This window comes from Nycticebus coucang, chromosome 7 (genome assembly GCF_027406575.1).
Source record: "Nycticebus coucang isolate mNycCou1 chromosome 7, mNycCou1.pri, whole genome shotgun sequence".
Classification (NCBI taxonomy): Eukaryota; Metazoa; Chordata; class Mammalia; order Primates; family Lorisidae; genus Nycticebus; species Nycticebus coucang.
This window is the reverse complement of record NC_069786.1, coordinates 60,659,847-60,678,081: the sequence shown is the minus strand read 5'-3', so window position 1 is coordinate 60,678,081 and position 18,235 is coordinate 60,659,847. Positions and strand designations below refer to the sequence as shown.

General features: G+C 35.9%; 1 protein-coding gene across 2 annotated transcripts in view; it reads left to right on the top strand.

The window, feature by feature from the left end:
* Nucleotides 1-16,854, top strand: part of GRB14 (growth factor receptor bound protein 14) — a 117,630-nt gene extending 100,776 nt beyond the window's left edge. For both annotated transcript variants that reach the window (XM_053597820.1, XM_053597821.1), the window contains 6 exons: nt 7,058-7,138; nt 12,215-12,331; nt 12,421-12,493; nt 12,640-12,727; nt 15,206-15,299; nt 16,517-16,854. In XM_053597820.1, coding sequence (XP_053453795.1) covers nt 7,058-7,138; nt 12,215-12,331; nt 12,421-12,493; nt 12,640-12,727; nt 15,206-15,299; nt 16,517-16,663 — 600 coding nt within the window. In that variant the 3' untranslated portion in view covers nt 16,664-16,854. The remainder of the gene's footprint in view (nt 1-7,057; nt 7,139-12,214; nt 12,332-12,420; nt 12,494-12,639; nt 12,728-15,205; nt 15,300-16,516) is intronic.
* Nucleotides 16,855-18,235: the final 1,381 nt, after the last annotated feature.

Sequence of the window (18,235 nt, the reverse complement as noted above, 5' to 3'; positions counted from 1 at the left end):
TGTTGGGGATTCATTGACGGTACAATAAGCCAGGTTACACTGATTGCAATTGTTAGGTAAAGTCCCTCTTGCAATCATGTCTTGCCCCCATAAAGTGTGACACACACCAAGGCCCCACCCCCCTCCCTCCGTCCCTCTTTCTGCTTCCCCTCCCATAACCTTAATTGTCATTAATTGTCCTCATATCAAAATTGAGTACATAGGATTCATGCTTCTCCATTCTTGTGATGCTTTACTAAGAATAATGTCTTCCACTTCCATCCTGGTTAATACGAAGGATGTAAAGTCTCCATTTTTTTTTTTTTTTTTTTTTGTAGAGACAGAGTCTCACTGTACCGCCCTCCGGTAGAGTGCCGGGGCGTCACACGGCTCACAGCAACCTCTAACTCTCGGGCTTACGCGATTCTCTTGCCTCAGCCTCCCGAGCAGCTGGGACTACAGGCGCCCGCCACAACGCCCGGCTATTTTTTTGTTACAGTTTGGCCGGGGCTGGGTTTGAACCCGCCACCCTCGGCATATGGGGCCGCCGCCCTACTCACTGAGCCACAGGCGCCGCCCAAGTCTCCATTTTTTTTAATGGCTGAATAGTATTCCATGGTATACATATACCACAGCTTGTTAATCCATTCCTGGGTTGGTGGGCATTTAGGCTGTTTCCACATTTTGGCGATTGTAAATTGAGCTGCAATAAATAGTCTAGTACAAGTGTCCTTATGATAAAAGCACCTGTGGCTCAAGGATTTTTTTCCTTCTGGGTAGATGCCCAGTAATGAGATTGCAGGAGCAAATGGGAGGTCTAGCTTGAGTGCTTTGAGGTTTCTCCATACTTCCTTCCAAAAAGGTTGTACTAGTTTGCAGTCCCACCAGCAGTGTAAAAGTGTTCCCTTCTCTCCACATCCACGCCAGCATCTGCAGTTTTGAGATTTTGTGATGTGGGCCATTCTCACTGGGGTTAGATGATATCTCAGGGTTGTTTTGATTTGCATTTCTCTAATATATAGAGATGATGAACATTTTTTCATGTGTTTGTTAGCCATTCATCTGTCATCTTTAGAGAAAGTTCTATTCATGTCTCTTGCCCATTGATCTATGGGATTGTTGGCTTTTTTCATGTGGATTAATTTGAGTTCTCTCTAGATCCTAGTTATCAAGCTTTTGTCTGATTGAACATATGCAAATATCCTTTCCCATTGTGTAGGTTGTCTCTTTGCTTTGGTTATTGTCTCCTTAGCTGTACAGAAGCTTTTCAGTTTAATGAAGTCCCATTTTATTTTTGTTGTTGCAATTTCCATGGCAGTCTTCTTCATGAAGTGTTTCCCCAGGCCAATATCTTCCAGTGTTTTTCCTATGCTTTCTTTGAGGATTTTTATTGTTTCATGCCTTAAATTTAAGTCCTTTATCCATCTTGAATCAATTTTTGTGAGTGGGGAAAGGTGTGGGTCCAGTTTCAGTCTTTTACATGTAGACATCCAGTTCTCCCAACACCATTTATTGAATAGGGAGTCTTTCCCCCAAGGTATGTTCTTGTTTGGTTTATCGAAGATTAGGTGGTTGTAAGATGTTAGTTTCATTTCTTGGTTTTCAATTCGATTCCAAGTGTCTATGTCTCTATTTTTGTGTCAGTACCATGCTGTCTTGAGCACTATGGCTTTGTAGTACAGACTAAAATCTGGTATGCTGATGCCCCCAGCTTTATTTTTGTTACAGAGAACTGCCTTAACTATACGGGGTTTTTTCCGGTTCCATACAAAACGCAGAATCATTTTTTCCAAATCTTGAAAGTACGATGTTGGTATTTTGATAGGAATGGCATTGAATAGGTAGATTGCTTTGGGAAGTATAGACATTTTAAAAATGTTGATTCTTCCAAGCCATGAGCATGGTATGTTCTTCCATTTGTTAATATCCTCTGCTATTTCCTTTCTGAGGAGTTCATAGTTTTCTTTATAGAGGTCCTTCACCTGCTTCGTTAGGTATATTCCTAGGTATTTCATTTTCTTTGAGACTATGGTGAAGGGAGTTGTGTCCTTAATTAGCTTCTCATCTTGACTGTTATTGGTGTATACAAAGGCTACTGACTTGTGGACATTGATTTTATATCCTGAAACATTACTGTATTTTTTGATGACTTCTAGGAGTCTTGTGGTTGAGTCTTTGGGGTTCTCTAAGTACAAGATCATGTCGTCAGCAAAGAGGGAGAGTTTGACCTCCTCTGCTCCCATTTGGATTCCCTTTATTTCCTTGTCTTGCCTAATTGTATTGGCTAGAACTTCCAGCACTATGTTGAATAGTAAAGGTGACAGAGGACAACCTTGTCTGGTTCCAGTTCTAAGAGGAAAAGCTTTCAGTTTTATTCCATTCAGTAAAATATTGGCTGTGGGTTTGTCATAGATAGCTTCAATCAGTTTTAGAAATGTGCCACCTATGCCTATACTCTTCAGTGTTCTAATTAGAAAAGGATGCTGGATTTTATCAAATGCTTTTTCTGCATCTATTGAGAGGATCATGTGATCTTTATTTTTGCCTCTGTTAATATGGTGGATAACGTTTATAGACTTGCGTATGTTAAACCAGCCTTGCATCCCTGGGATGAAGCCTACTTGATCATGATGAATGACTTTTTTGATGATAAGCTGTAATCTATTGGCTAGGATTTTGTTGAGAATTTTTGCATCTATATTCATGAGTGAGATTGGTCTGAAATTCTCCTTTTTGTTTGGGTCTTTTCCTGGTTTTGGTATCAGGGTGATGTTTGCTTCATAGAATGTGTTGGGGAAGATTCCTTCTTCCTCAATTTTTTGGAATAATTTCTGCAGTACAGGAATAAGCTCTTCCTTGAAGGTTTGATAGAATTCTGGTGTGAAGCCATCTGGACCAGGGCATTTTTTGGTTGGAAGATTTTTTATTGTTTCTTTGATCTCGGTGCTTGAAATTGGTCTGTTCAGGAGCTCTATTTCTTCCTGGCTAAGTCTAGGGAGAGGGTGTGATTCCAAATATTTATCCATTTCCTTCACATTGTCAAATTTCTGGGCATAGAGTTTCTGGTAGTATTCAGAGATGATCTCTTGTATCTCTGTGGGATCAGTTGTTATTTCCCCTTTATCATTTCTGATTGAGGTTACTAGAGATTTTACTTTTCTATTCCTCGTTAGTCTGGCCAATGGTTTATCTATTTTATTTATTTTTTCAAAAAACCAACTCCTTGTTTCATTAATTTTCTGAATGATTCTTTTGTTTTCAATTTCATTGATCTCTGATTTGATTTTGGATATTTCTTTTCTTCTACTGAGTTTAGGCTTAGATTGTTCTTCTTTTTCCAATTCCATAAGATCTCTTGTGAGATTGTTGATGTGCTCTCTTTCTGTTTTTCGAATGTAGGCATCTAAAGCGATGAATTTTCCTCTCAAAACTGCTTTTGCAGTATCCCAAAGGTTTTGGTAGCTTGTGTCTTCATTGTTGTTATGCTCAAGGAAGTTAATGATTTCCTGTTTTATTTCTTCCTGCACCCATCTGTTATTCAACAGAAGATTGTTTAATTTCCATGCCTTTGGGTGGGGTCGAGCATTTTTGTTAGAGTTGAGTTCCACCTTTAGTGCCTTATGGTCTGAGAAGATACAAGGTAAAATTTCAATTCTTTTGATTCTGTTGATATTTGTTTTGTGTCCCAGCATATGATCAATTTTTGAGAATGTTCCATGGGGTGATGAGAAAAATGTATATTCTTTATCTTTGAGATGGAGTGTTCTATATGCATCTATCAAGCACAGTTGTTCTAGGGTCTCATTTAAATCTCTTATATCTTTGTTTAATTTCTGTTTAGAGGATCTGTCCAGCTCTGTAAGAGGAGTGTTAAAGTCCCCTGTTATGATGGTATTATCAGATATCATATTGCTCAGACTGAGTAAGGTCTGTTTCAAGAATCTGGGAGCATTTAAATTGGGTGCATAGATATTTAGAATTGAAATGTCTTCTTGTTGTAGTTTTCCCTTGACCAATATAAAGTGACCATCTTTGTCTTTTTTGACTTTAGTTGCTTTAAATCCACATGTATCTGAAAATAAGATTGCAACTCCTCTTTTCTTCTGAATGTCATTTGCCTGAAAAATGGTCTTCCAACCCTTGACTCAGAGCTTTAATTTGTCTTTTGAAGCCAGGTGTGTTTCTTGCAGACAGCAAATAGATGGCTTGTGTTTTTTAATCCAGTCAGCCAATCTATGTCTCTTCAGTGGGGAATTCAAGCCATTAACGTTTATTGAGATAATTGATAAGTGTGGTAGTATTCTATTCGTCTTATTTGGTGAGAGTCCATTGCTTAGTTTTATCTTTTGCATCAGTGTGGAGTTTAGGTTCTGTCCTTTAATTTTTGAACTTTTACTTTGATGCTGATCCATTGTGGTGGTCAGTGTGCAGAACAGGTTGAAGTATTTCCTGTAGAGCTTGTCTTGTTGTGGCGAATTTCCTCAATGTTTGTATATCCATAAATGATTTGATTTCTCCGTGAATTTTGAAGCTTAGCTTAGCAGGGTACAGAATTCTGGGCTGGAAATTGTTCTGTTTGAGTAGATTAAAGGTAGATGACCATTGTCTTCTTGCTTGGAAAATTTCATTAGAGAAGTCTGCGGTCACTCTGATGGATTTGCCCCTGTAGGTCAACTGGCGCTTACTCCTGGCAGCTTGCAGAGTCTTTTCTTTTGTCTTGACTTTGGACAGGTTCATCACAATGTGTCTTGGAGAAGCTCGGTTAGAGTTGAGGTGACCTGAGGTCCGATATCCCTCTGAAAGCAGTGTGTCAGAATCTTTGGTGATATTTGGGAAATTTTCTTTTCTAATATTCTCTAGTATGGCTTCCATTCCTCTGGGGCATTCTTCTTCCCCTTCTGGAATTACTATAACTCGTATGTTGGAACGCTTCATAAAGTCCCATAATTCTGACAGTGAACGTTTTGCTTTTTCTCTCTTCTTTTCTGCCTCTTTTACTATCTGAGTTAACTCAAGAACTTTGTCTTCTACCTCTGAAATTCTTTCTTCTGCATGGTCTAACCTGTTGCTGATACTTTCCATTGCATTTTTAAGTTCCCTAATTGACTGTTTCATTTCCTTCAGCTCTGCTATATCCTTTTTATATTCTTCATATCGTTCATCTCTTATTTGATTCTGTTTTTGGAATTCCTTTTGGTTATTTTCCACTTTATTAGCAGTTTCCTTCATTGTTTCCATCATTTCTTTCATTGTTTTCAACATGTTTATTCTAAATTCCCTTTCTGTCATTCCTAACATTTCTTCATAGGTGGAATCATCTGCAGTAGCTACCTCATGGTACCTTGGTGGGGTTGTTCTGGACTGGTTCTTCATGTTGCCTGGAGTTTTCTGCTGATTCTTCCTCATGAGTGGTTTCTTTTATCTGTTTCCTTGCCCTAATTTTCCTTTCCCTTCCTCTTGCTCTTTAAGTTCTCGTGCCTATGGAAGTTGCAGTGGGTTTAGACCAATTGAACACACGCGACTGCTTGCCGGTTTTCCACTGTTTTAGTCCTCCTCTCGGGGTCCAGAAGTCTCTCGCTGACTCCCTGTATCCGCGCAGGGGTGATGATAGGCAGATCCCACCAGCCAGAGATGCCTGGAGTTCTATCTCCCCAGACTCACGGTGCCCAGATGCAAGAAAGCTGTTACTCGGCTGCCATCTTACTCCTCTATTGAGATTATTTTATATTTTCCAAAATGAACTTGACTAGGAATTAAGCTTCTCTGCCTTCTTTTTAGAGTAAGCTTAGAGTTGATTTTAAATAGATTTCATTAAGTACCATTAATGTCCATCATGCCTAAAATTACAAAAATAAGGTTTGGAAGTTGGGAAATAATTGGATAAAGAAGTCAACACAGAGAATTTTAAATGACTGTGGGTTTGTATTCATGTTAAATGCAAAATCCTGAAAACAGTGACTCTTAGACCCCCTCTGATTTTTTGCCTAATTACCAATACATCCATTTTGCTGGAATTGCTTTTAAGGAAATCACATTTAGTAGAGAAACAGCTCTGTTGGACTGTTTCAGTGGAATTTATCTTACAGGTAAGATTTGATTCCATGGTATCTAGTTCATCTCTTTTATGTAGGACCTGTCATTTTTTTTTAAGGACCTAACTTTTAAGTTCATTATAGTTCTACAAAATGGAGAGAATTATAGAAAGTATAGCTAAAAAGGAAAAGGAAAAGTGTTTATCCCTTTGCTTTCTCTTTCTTTCTCTCTTTTCTTTTTTTTTCTTCCACAATCCGGCACAAACCAAAGGTGGTAACTTCAGAGGGGAACATGTCTTAGACAAGTTTGATCATGGCATTCTTCAGTTTCTCAAGCTAATAGTCTAATTATAATCCAGACCTAGTTTTCAGTTTTGGCCTATCACCCCAATCGGTGTGATTTTTGTTTCCTGAAAGTGAGGACGCTGCAGTTCTTACCGCTTACCATTTACACTGTATTTTTAAAACCCTTTTGTTTGAAATCACCTCGATTCACCATGACTTTGGTTTCCCTGAATTTGAAGCAAAATTTAAACATAAGAGTATTGATACAGGTATAATACCGTATCAAGAATCTTTAATACAGGGTCATGTTTATGGATTTACCAAAATTCATCAGTCGGTTATTAGAGAATTAAGGCACATTTTATATAGTGATGCTTAGGATGTATGTAAGGTTTTCAGAATCTCTGTACCAGAAAACACAGGCTCCCTTCCCAGGGCACTTTCTTATCATGAGGCAGGGCACCACTCCAAATAGTTGTGCTACAGTTTGGTGCTAAGAATAATGTAGAAATGTCAGCTCCAGAACTTTATACTGATGAGCTAGACCTTTAGTTGTGGGGCTAAAGAAACCTTTGACTTTGTAAATGTAATATTGTAGGGCACCAAAAGTTTCTCTTTAAAATTTTGTTTGCTTTACGTGTTTGTTTTAAAGAAAACTTTTTAAAATATTGATGTTATCTAATTAATGAAAGTATTGACTTTCATAAATGGTCAGTGTAGTAAAAGTGGTGGGAATGTGTTTTTATTTATTTATTCTGCAGTATGGCGTGCAGCTGTACCAGAATTATATGCATCCGTACCAAGGTAGAAGTGGTTGCAGTTCTCAGAGTATATCACCCATGGTAAGGATCAAATTTCGAACCTATTTTTGTTTTTTATATTCACGTTCTATTAACTTACAATTACATTGTATTGCAAATGTACAATATAATGCTTTTACATTAGTTCCTATTGGTCAAGTAAAATAAATCTTTGGCACCATTCTGGTATAATATTACATTGATTTTTTTATTTTTGGATTTTATTTGTTTGCAGCCTATATGATAGAACCATAGCTGTAATAGGAAGGTATTCAGTTAAAATACATAATTTTATATGTTAAGGGAAATTTTAAGATATTTGACAGAATTGTGTGTGTCATTCTCTGTCATTATAACATTTGAAGAGTAGACCTTGAGAATTTATAGAACATTTTCCTTGGCATTGTGGATCCTGTTTTCTTAATTATTGATTTGGGTGATGAGTTTATTTATTTATTTTAATACTGATTCTATGATTGTCATAGTCTAATAGAAAGGTGCTGATGATTTGGAATTTTAAAAGCTGCATTCTGGCTTTCTAACAATAACCTTTATTTATTTATTTTTCTTAAGTTTCAGGTCTTTAAAAATCAGACTGCTTTCCAGGAAACCCCAAAACTGCAAACCAAAATATAGGTCATGCATCACATTAATTCTAGCACTGCTTCTGAGATTTATATAATTGTAACTTGGATATTTATTTGCAGATATACACAGACACATCTTTTTCCTTGTTTAGGATCTAATTTTAATTTCCTGTGCATTAACACAAGAAATTTACTTCTGAATTTAAAATTTATGTGCTACTGTCTTTACTGAGCTCCTTAATATTGAGTATATTAGGAATTCAGAGGTATGCACCTGTGTTACAAATCAGTTAATGCGCATTTTTGAAATCTACATCTCCACTTAAGTTAAAAGTAGGCTCTTCCTGACTGTGACCAAGGAAGGTACATTCACCCCACATGTAATGTAGCAGGTGAAATGCTCAACTCTAGGAATGAGGCATGAAATAATGTTGATTATGAAGCCTGATAAACTAGATAGAAAAAGAACTCTAATACTGTAGTTACGTTGCTTTAAGTTATGCAAGAGTAACGTTTCATCTTTGTCTGATATTACTTTTAAGACCTAAAATAAGGCAGCAAGGAATGCAATGAATTTTCATAAAAGCAATCACTTTAAGGTGAATATTTTTACAGTTTGTCAGTTTACACTTATCTTTCAGTCCACGTGTATATTAAAAGAATAATGAAGTTTATTATCTTAATCCTTCCCTAAATCCCTCCAAATTTCTTTTGGAGTCCAAAGTTATTAAGATGAGCATATTAATAGCCACTAGGTATTTGGAGGCAATTATATTTTAATTATAGAGAACAATTATCATAAATAAAGTACTTTCTGTTCTTATCACTGTCGTTAGCATGTGAGTGTGGTATTATTCTTTCTTTTTTCCATTGAAAGTGATTCTACTGTTGATCAAGATGTGAACGACAGTTTGGTTGGTGTGGCTTTACTTGTTTAAAACCACCTATAGGAAGACACACTCCCTGAGGGAATCTGGAGGGAATAGGGAATGTTGGGGAAGAGGTAAGGAAATATGTGATAAAGTCCTGTCTTATGTGACAGTTAACATAATCGGACAAAGTAGCTTGTGAGAATTATACCTCCACTATTCTGAATTTCCACAAAGGAACCTTAGAAGTTTTAGGAGGTAGCTATGTTGACCTTGCCATCTATACAGAATCCTGTTCTTCTAGGATTTAAGGAGATTATTTAAAGGAGAGTCAGTGACCACAGAGGCACGTCCCTGGCCTTGTTGCTTTTCATCCAGGATCTATTTTTTGTGAGCAACATTGAAAAGTTAATACATTTGGGATATATTTTTAAAGGAACAATATTATTTTCTTAAGTTTTCCAGGTATGCATTTGGAAAACGGAAAGGAGAAAAAAAAATCTCATACCATAGAAAAAAGAACATGACAATCACCTTTACCAACCTTTGCTATGAAAAGCAGCAGCAGACAGTTCAGGAAGCCACATATATCTGGGCTTTTTTTTAGGGCAAACACAGCATCACTTCAGGAAGCACCTGTTAATGTGGCCCTGGCTGGACTGAAGGGATGGGAGCCTTGGGGGAGGTGGAGTCTATGCAAATCCTTTTTATTCTTTAATTTCAACTCTGGAGCCAGACACCTGAAACATGCAATTTCTTCTCTGTACCTCCCACTCTGTGGTTCATAAAAGAACTTTAGACAGGACACATTGGTGACTGCTCTTATATAAGCCCTCTGTGTGACCTTGATCAGTCACTAGTGTCCTGTAGTGTAAAATAAAGGTGATGGTGGCTTAATTTCTAGAATCTATTAGGTGTCTAATGTCCCGTACCCTTGTATGCAGCAGGTGAGGGAACAGTATCTGAAGAAAGCCTGTGTCCTCTTGCTAATGACTGTGCTGCCAGTCTATGTAGATCCTTCGAATGGAATGAGAAAGAGGATGTGGCTGCTAGTTACCTAGCAAAACCGCCTGCAAAGCATTGCATGTATAAACCTCTCTAAGTGTGAGTAGGTCTGAGCTCAGAGTGTGGCTTGCCTAATCCAGGGTGTACGAGGGCCTCTTCTTTCTTAGAAAGAAAGACAAGCTGTTAAAAAATCACAGACCCCCTTTTTAGGGCCTGCCCTGTTCATCGCTTAAGAAGAAAGAGCTAGAAAAAGGAACAAATATTTGAGAAATACAACCGATACTGAATGTTATCAACGTTGCTTTCCTATGTGAAAGAAATTGAGCTGAAAATGACCTTTTGAGTTTGTCAGACTATGCTTTACTTCTGTCTTTGTTCACCGAAGGTAAACTATTAATTTTTCATCCACCACCTGCCATTCAGTAGGAAACATTTGCTGTATATTCTGTTTTCCTTTAGTGTAGTTAAGGTAACAAATGAAAAATTCCCTTATTTATATTGTAATCATCTTATGTATGTCAGGTAATTAGGGAACATAAAATCTTGTTCTATATTTTGGCCTGCCTTACTGAAGGGAAAAAACGGATTATGTTTATTTTTCTTTCCTAATGGTGTTTTTATGTTACCAGGAACTTGAAATTGCAGAACCCATCTTGGCTCGTGAAGGGAGAGATATTGGAAGGATAAAGCTATTACGATTGAGGCTAGTTACTCTGTGGTTTGGGCAGGTGGACACTTTTCATTAATGTCAGCGAAGCAAAAGTATATCCGACTGGTCCACAGCCCAGCACAGAAGATCACGGGGTGAAAAGGGCAACTAAGGTGTGACAGCAAATAGAGATTACAGAGACAGCATCTGTCTGGAAAGAGCAGCTGTCAGTTCTAAAGGTTCCTGTAACAAATGAAAGATTGCATGCCGGATCTCTAGAAATAGAGATGAACCGTAATAAGATTGTGGACCTCTCCAGCATGGTTTGAAGGGAAAATAACAAATGCTAATAAAGTGAGATGTGTGACATAGTAATAGAGAAGGCCTGAAAAATTTTTTTGTGGCTAAGATTTTGTCTGAAGCTCCTATTTGACTATAGTCTGTTCACTAGGCTTGGTTGAACTCAGATATAAAAGTTACCTCTTGGGAACAGCGTTCACTATGTGGGTGATGAGTACACTAAAAACCAAGACCTGACAATTATATCGTATAGTCACGTAACAAAAGGGCACTCATACCCACTAGATATATTGGAAAAGAATATTTACATAGAAAAAAATATGGTTTTAAGCTACAAGTCCCCAGATGTAGATTGGCTCATAATCTACGATTGTAACTCCATTTTTGGTTTCGTCCTTCTACTAATTAGTGGAGAATAACTGTTAAATGTTTTCCATATCTTTATTTTTTTTCTTTCGGAGAGATTTAATTCCTTGTAGAAACCAATTATTCTCTTAACTAGAGATTGACAGTTGTCTCTTTTTTTAGAATTTATGACTTGTGAGGTGGCATGCTCTTTTAAAAAATGCTGTGAAACCAAATACTTTTTACTTTAAAAAGTAAAAGTTGGATATTTTACTTTCAACTCAGAGAGTATGAATAACAGAGGGAATTAGCAAAATGATGACTTTATTACCGGTGTAAATTATGTATGCTTAACAGTGTCTTTTTTTTTTTTTTTGCATCAATTCTTGTATCATTCAGGCATAGTTTTGTGCCTCTCATGTGGCCACGTATATTCTTACAAGATGAAAGTGTTCATTCTTAAATCATGGCAATTTTAATATTGTGAAGTGTCCTGAATTATTATTTCACAAAACTTTATTTTCTAAACAAGGTGAAAGTTGATGTGATACTTTTAAAATACATATTCTGGTTTGCTCCATTATAAAACTTGAGTACAATTTCTAAAGAGATGTTGTATGTCAATCTAAATTATACCTTTTTTTGTATCTTGAATCTTCTAGCTGCTTCATAAGTAGATGGATTTGACATTTAATTGATGACTGATGAATCTCTAAGCTTAATAAAGAGATGAATTCAGAAGTAATGGATCTTTTTTAACCACAGGAAGGATAGTTCTTTTTTCTAAGTAGAAGTTTTTTGTTTTTTTTTTGAGAGTCTCAAGCTGTCGCTCTGGGTAGAGTGCCATGGCATCACAGCTCACATCAACCTCAAAGTCTTGGACTTAAGCAATTCTCTTGCTTTAGCCTCCCAAGTTGCTGGGACTACAGGTACCCACCACAATGCCTGGCTAATTTTTGGTTGTAGTTGTCACTGTTGTTTGGCAGGCTCGGGCTGGATTCGAACCCCCCAGCTCCGGTGTATATGGCTGGCACCCTATCTGCTTGAGCTACAGGCACCGAGCCTCTAAGTAGAAGGTTTTTCATTTTACTGGAGACTAGAAGAAGACATGATTACTTTGAAAGATTTTAAAACTATTTAGTTTTTAATTCAGTTACCTTGAGAAATATCTATGTAACTTGTTTAACCAAAGTATTTTATAGTACCATTTTACTTTGAATATTAACATGTTAACTTCTTAATTTCCTGTTAGCCACTTCTGGAACCCCATTCTAGAATCAAAATATATTGCCCCCAAATTACGGAAAGGTAGTGTGGTAACTTTTAAAGACAGTTTTATGGCTCGAATGTGCTTTTTTCCCAGAGAAGTATATCGGAGAATTCCCTGGTAGCAATGGACTTCTCAGGCCAGAAGAGCAGAGTTATAGAAAATCCCACTGAAGCCCTTTCAGTTGCTGTTGAAGAAGGACTTGCTTGGAGGGTATAAATAGCTTTACTTTCTTGAAAGTATTTATGATCTGAGTTTGTTTCACCCCAAAGATGAGATTTGTTTCCCCCTTCCTCGCTCAGAAAAAAGGATGTTTACGCCTGGGCACACACGGAGGTACCCCTGCCCCTTCGCAGAGCTCCTCCACCAACTTGGGTATGTTCATTCATAGTCACTGTTGCTGAGTGGATAGGGAGCTGTGTCTTGAGATGTTATCACTGGGTGGATATGGTGGAAAGTCACGTAATGAAACCGTGCTGTTTTAAACAAAGCTTTGTTTTCCATCCATTTTATGTCTTTAGCTATCCACCAGTCTCAGCCGTGGTTTCACCACAGAATTTCCAGAGAGGAAGCTCAGCGATTGATTAGTCAGCAAGGACCTGTGGACGGGTAAGCTTGGTATTTTTAATTTTGAGTAGCAGTGACTTGTATGATTTTTCCTATAAGTAGTGATTATTTATTAAACACACACAAAAGAGTTTTTGATTTGGGATTATCATGAAAGAGAAGTGACTTCTTCCTGTAAGGCGGTTGCCTTTGTATTCTGACAATATCCGTATGCTGCTTGGGACAGAGCCTGTGCATAAATGAACAGGTAAAAGACTAGGATGGTTTGTCCTTAACTAATGACCAGTAACATTATTGAACTATATTGAATTCTGTGTCAATTCTAGCATCTCCGATATTAATCAGTGGGGGGTAACTGAATGTGTTTTTGGATGTCAACACTTTGATTGGAACATAAAATCAATGGTGGCTTGTATCACATTATCTTACAGGTTGTAGTTTTTAGGTATGCAGGGTGTATTAAGTATAAAGCTGTTGAATACATATTCTAAATATTTGTTTAATATTTTTGTTGTCTGCTTACCATCCTATTGGTTTCTTTTCTAAAATTTTCAGGCTAAAAGTAATATAAACCTACAGAAATCTTGCCTGTTTCTCATGTTGTCACTTAATAAGGTACCATGGAATATGTAAAAGAGAGAAATATGAACTGTATTGTGAAAGATTTATAACCTGAAGAATTTTTCTCTTCTCAAATTACTCAGTGTTTCAGATACTATTTATAATACTGGCTAAATTCCCTTCCCAAGTGCAATACCAATGAGGGAGTTTGTAGTGAGGATTGGAAGAGAAGTGAAACCAGCATCAATTGAAACAAGTGGTGATGGGATCCTTTATCTTCTGTAGTTGGTTAAGATGATGACAAGATTTTGAGGTGATTTAATACTGACATTTGGATAAAAACGTACCTTCACATGGACGATTATTAATAGCAAGGCAGCATTTCACTAGACTGTAAATAAGAGAAGATTTTAATATGCTTCTCTGCACGGAGCACAGTCTTTTTGGATATAAATTCGAATAATCAGCAGAATTGAAATCTGATAAGACCAAGACAAGAAATAAGTCACAAAAAAATTAACACATTTTGGAGGATTCTAATTTTCTTTATTGTTGAGCTCAGTTTTCCTAATGTAAATGAAATAATTGTATAAAGAATGATGATGTCTTTTTTTTTTTTTTTTTTTGGTATTCCTTTGGAAAGATGTGATGGTACCAAGTGATCCACTAGATGGTAGTGGTGATCTGCTTGGGAATGGAGAGAGAATTACAGCTTGACTTACCGGTGAAATGCCCTTTTATCCTATCTCCCAGTGATGTAATGTCATAATCTCATGCAGCAAAAATGAAATGGATAATCACGTCAGACATCTGTGATACCTTAAATTTGGCTGCTTCTTTGCCCAGGCACAGTAAGATTAGTATTGGATTTGCCAGTGGGGACCATTTACACATTAATTGTTGTGTTTGCCAACAATTAATATACAACTAGTTTTGCACCGCATTGCCAGTAAATAAGAATTCACGCCTGGCAGCATTTTTCTCTTAGGCCATTAGGCCATGTCTTGTTTTTCTAGCATGATGTGATAGAGGCTTTTCTGCTACATTCTTCAAGGTTAAAGTACATGATGTTTGGTTGTTTCTTTTACTTAACACGTATTGCTTAAACATTTAATAAATGACTTCAAGATTGATTTCTTACAATATATGCATTTCTTATTTTCTGTTGTGTATGTAACAATAGAAACCCGAATCAAAAGAAGGGGGATCCAGTAGAGATGAGGCATCATAAAAATGTGATTTCATTCTAAATTATTATCTTTGTTCTAGGCCTAACATGACCCAGAAGGTAAAATAACAATATGCTAATGCCTTATTCTTTGCGCAAAAGAGTTACTTGTGAATACCCAATTTCCCCATGGAAAAAGGACATAGCACTAATTATTGTTGTAGTATACTGGTTATTGTGAGCAAACAATTTAACAAATGAGCTGTGTTTTTGTCCTAAATTAAAACTGATACTGAGCATAATGGTTCATGCCTGTAGCACTGTGAGAGGCTGAGGTGAGAGGATTGCCTAGGACCTGGAGTTGGAAACCGTCCTGGGCAACGTAGTGAGACCTTGTCTCCAAAAAATAATAAAAAATTAAAAATTAGCCAGGCTTGGTGGCATGCACCCGGAGTCCTAGCTACTTGAAAGGTTGAGCCAGGAGTTTTGCTGCAGCCCAGGACTTCAAGGTTGCAGTGGGTTATGATGTGCTGCTGTACTCCAGCCTGGATTGCAGAGTGAGACCCTGTCACAAAAAAAATTATATTAGCTCTGATGGCAGTTTTATAGCACAAGTTTATACTATGCCCTATTGTTTACCAAGCTGAATAATTTCACCCATTGAATACATAGTAAAGGAGTCCCCAGCTACAACATTTTGGAATACACTCCCTGGATTTGTCATATACTATAATTCTATGAAATCCATGAGTAAATGTAGAAACATACTGAAATTCCTTCTCTTTCTTCAGAGTTTTCTTGGTACGGGATAGTCAGAGTAACCCCAAAACTTTCGTACTGTCAATGAGTCATGGACAAAAAATAAAGCACTTTCAAATTATACCAGTAAGTAATTTGTGATTTCATATTCGTGTATTAGAAATGATCCTAATGCGTGAGCTTTTGGAAACTTTGGTTTTCTTTTCATCCTTTTATTAAATATAATTTGGGAGCTTGTGCTTTGACTAGAGTTAAGGTTGGCAGAAATGGTTTTATGAGGCTGAATTAAGAGAAGATACAGGAATTGTAAAAATTAAATTTTCCTTTTTCTATGAAATATGATTTAGCAATATTATATGGACCCCATGCCACCTATTGTTAAAAAGCCACCAAAGGTTCTTTCTCCTGAGTTCGCATAATGGTTCTTTAAAAACAATTATTTTAAAATCCTTTCTCCTCTCTTGTCTTAAAAACATTGCTTTGTTTTTTATTGTTTTATCTTTAATGGTGAGTGATAAAAATACAGATACTGTAGAACTAGTGAAGACTTAAGTATTATGAGCATATTCTGGTTCTGGGTGGGACAGTTTACTTTGGGATTTCTGTTCCTTTTATTGCTGTGTGTCTGTGAGCATATGCGTGTGGGTATGTGTGTGACATGGATATTGGAACCACGTAGTGTAGATTCGAAATTCAGTCTACTTTCAGGAAGGTGTTCCATAAGATCTCTAAATTGTTAGAGCTTCCTTTTAAGTTTCTTCTTTTCGGAATTATGCAAAGGCCATATAAAGTATCTTCTCTACTTCTTTGCTTATGTGATCAATGTCCCAAGCAGCAAATGTGAATTGTTTAATTCCAGAAGACTTCACTGATAAAAATAAAAATAAAAAGACAAGACCACTGATTCTTTCTTAGCATGATTTTTATTTCTTCAGAATCAATTCACTGATGCAAATTGTGGGAATGTTCATTTTTGAGGCTACATAGACAACATTTAGAAATGGAAATTAGTTTCTATAAGTTGGGATCATTAACATTTTTTTACTCTTAATTATAAATTTCTCACTGTTCATTGATTCAAAATAGACATGGTACACTAACAAAACATTGGGAATTAAAAGTAGACAAAGTAGGGCCACACTGCTTCTCCAAAAATCGGATGATATTTCTTTTAAATATAAGTGATGTTACAAAGAAGACATGGGCATGGTATCATGTTCTTTTGATTTTTTTTTTCTTTTAGTTTTGTAAATGTGCCAGTTTGGGAAAATGGAGACAGTTTACAACGGGTTGTCCTTCTCGATAATTTGCCCTCCACCAGTTTGTTGCTTTTCCTTCTGCAGGTTGAAGATGACGGTGAAATGTTCCACACACTGGATGATGGCCACACAAGATTCACAGATCTAATTCAGCTAGTGGAGTTCTATCAACTCAATAAGGGTGTTCTTCCTTGCAAGTTGAAACATTATTGTGCTAGGATTGTTCTTTAGCCAAACCAGAAGTGACTTGTTAAAACTATTGAATAAAAAGAACTCAAGAAAAAAAAAAAAAGTGTTACCATGATGAAAAGAATGTATTTTACCTGCAAGTTACAAAAAATAGTTTGTGCATTGCAAATAAGAAAAGACTTGGATTGACGTTACATTCATTTAAAATTTACAAGTTAAAATTAAACCTTAGGGAAAAAATGACTTGGTGTGTTCTTGTATGATTTTACATTTCTGTGTTTTCTTCAAATATGCATATTTTAAACATCTGTCTTTACTATATAGCAGCATTAGACTTTTCAAACAAAATATGAAAAAAAGGGGATTCAGAATGAATTATTTGTAGGCTAAATTTCAATTATACTACTTTTTAATATTAAGAAATATAATAACTTGAGTTATTAACTTTAAAAAAGACCCAACATTTGTTAATAAATCTAAAACCTATTTTGAATTGTGCACAATTTTCTGGGTTTATTATAATCTTAAATTCAGATCATTTTTGAGGTAGCAGCTTTAAGTTATTTTGAAATATATTGAATTTTTTCTGGGAAATATTTATTATGTTATTGAATTATTATACTATAAAATTTATACTGCCTATTATACTTATTAGTAACATATTGTTGCATTTTTACCATTTATTTAATGATTGGCTGGAACTATCAATTTTTAAGAAAATGATTGAACTATAGAAAAGATTTGTATAATTTTCACAAATCTTCTCATGGCATATAATCTATGACAATGTGATATTGTCACCCTAATATTTCACATTTGCCCCATACTCTAGTACCCTTTTAGTACACTCTTTAGAGTCTATCAGTAATTTATATCATTAACTGATAGTTAATTTATGTGATATAAATAGTTATGTAAATAACTATTATTTAATCTAATAATATAACTATTATTTAGAATAAGTCAAATCAAAGATTCCAAATCTATAAGGATCCTGATAGGTAAATACATATTCTTCTCTTTGCCTATCCCTTTTCAGTTTCTTACCATGGCAATATCAATACAAAAACCAAAGATTTTGAAAACTTGAGAGACATTAGCCTCCCTGATCCCCTCTCTGAAACTTTCTGTTTTTTTTTTTTTTTTATTCTGTGACTACTGTTCTCAATTCTTTGTGGGAGGACATTCATTGCTCTTAACAAAAGAGAAAAACAAAATATCAAATAAACATTAAAATAATACAAAACATTGTTCATCTCCTCTAATTGAGCTTTATGACAATATTGTGGGGAAGTTAGATTTTTTTAACACAGTATTTTTAAAATGTCTATTTTCATTTTCAATGAAAGCTGTACATTTTTTGGTAACCAAGTTTATAAAAACATTCATGAAATACAAATAAAGTGAATCATCACTGAAAAAGAATTATTTGTTGACTTTTAAAATATTCAATTTACTTTTAGCCAATGCAAACCTACTTCCTAAAACATTGAAACTTAGAATATTAATCTGATGTTATAAAATGCCAGTCTGATATTCACTAAGGCTCGGAAAACACGTAGAACATCTAAGTGGAACAATGTGTGCAGGGACGAACACACTTGCCCCTCTTAA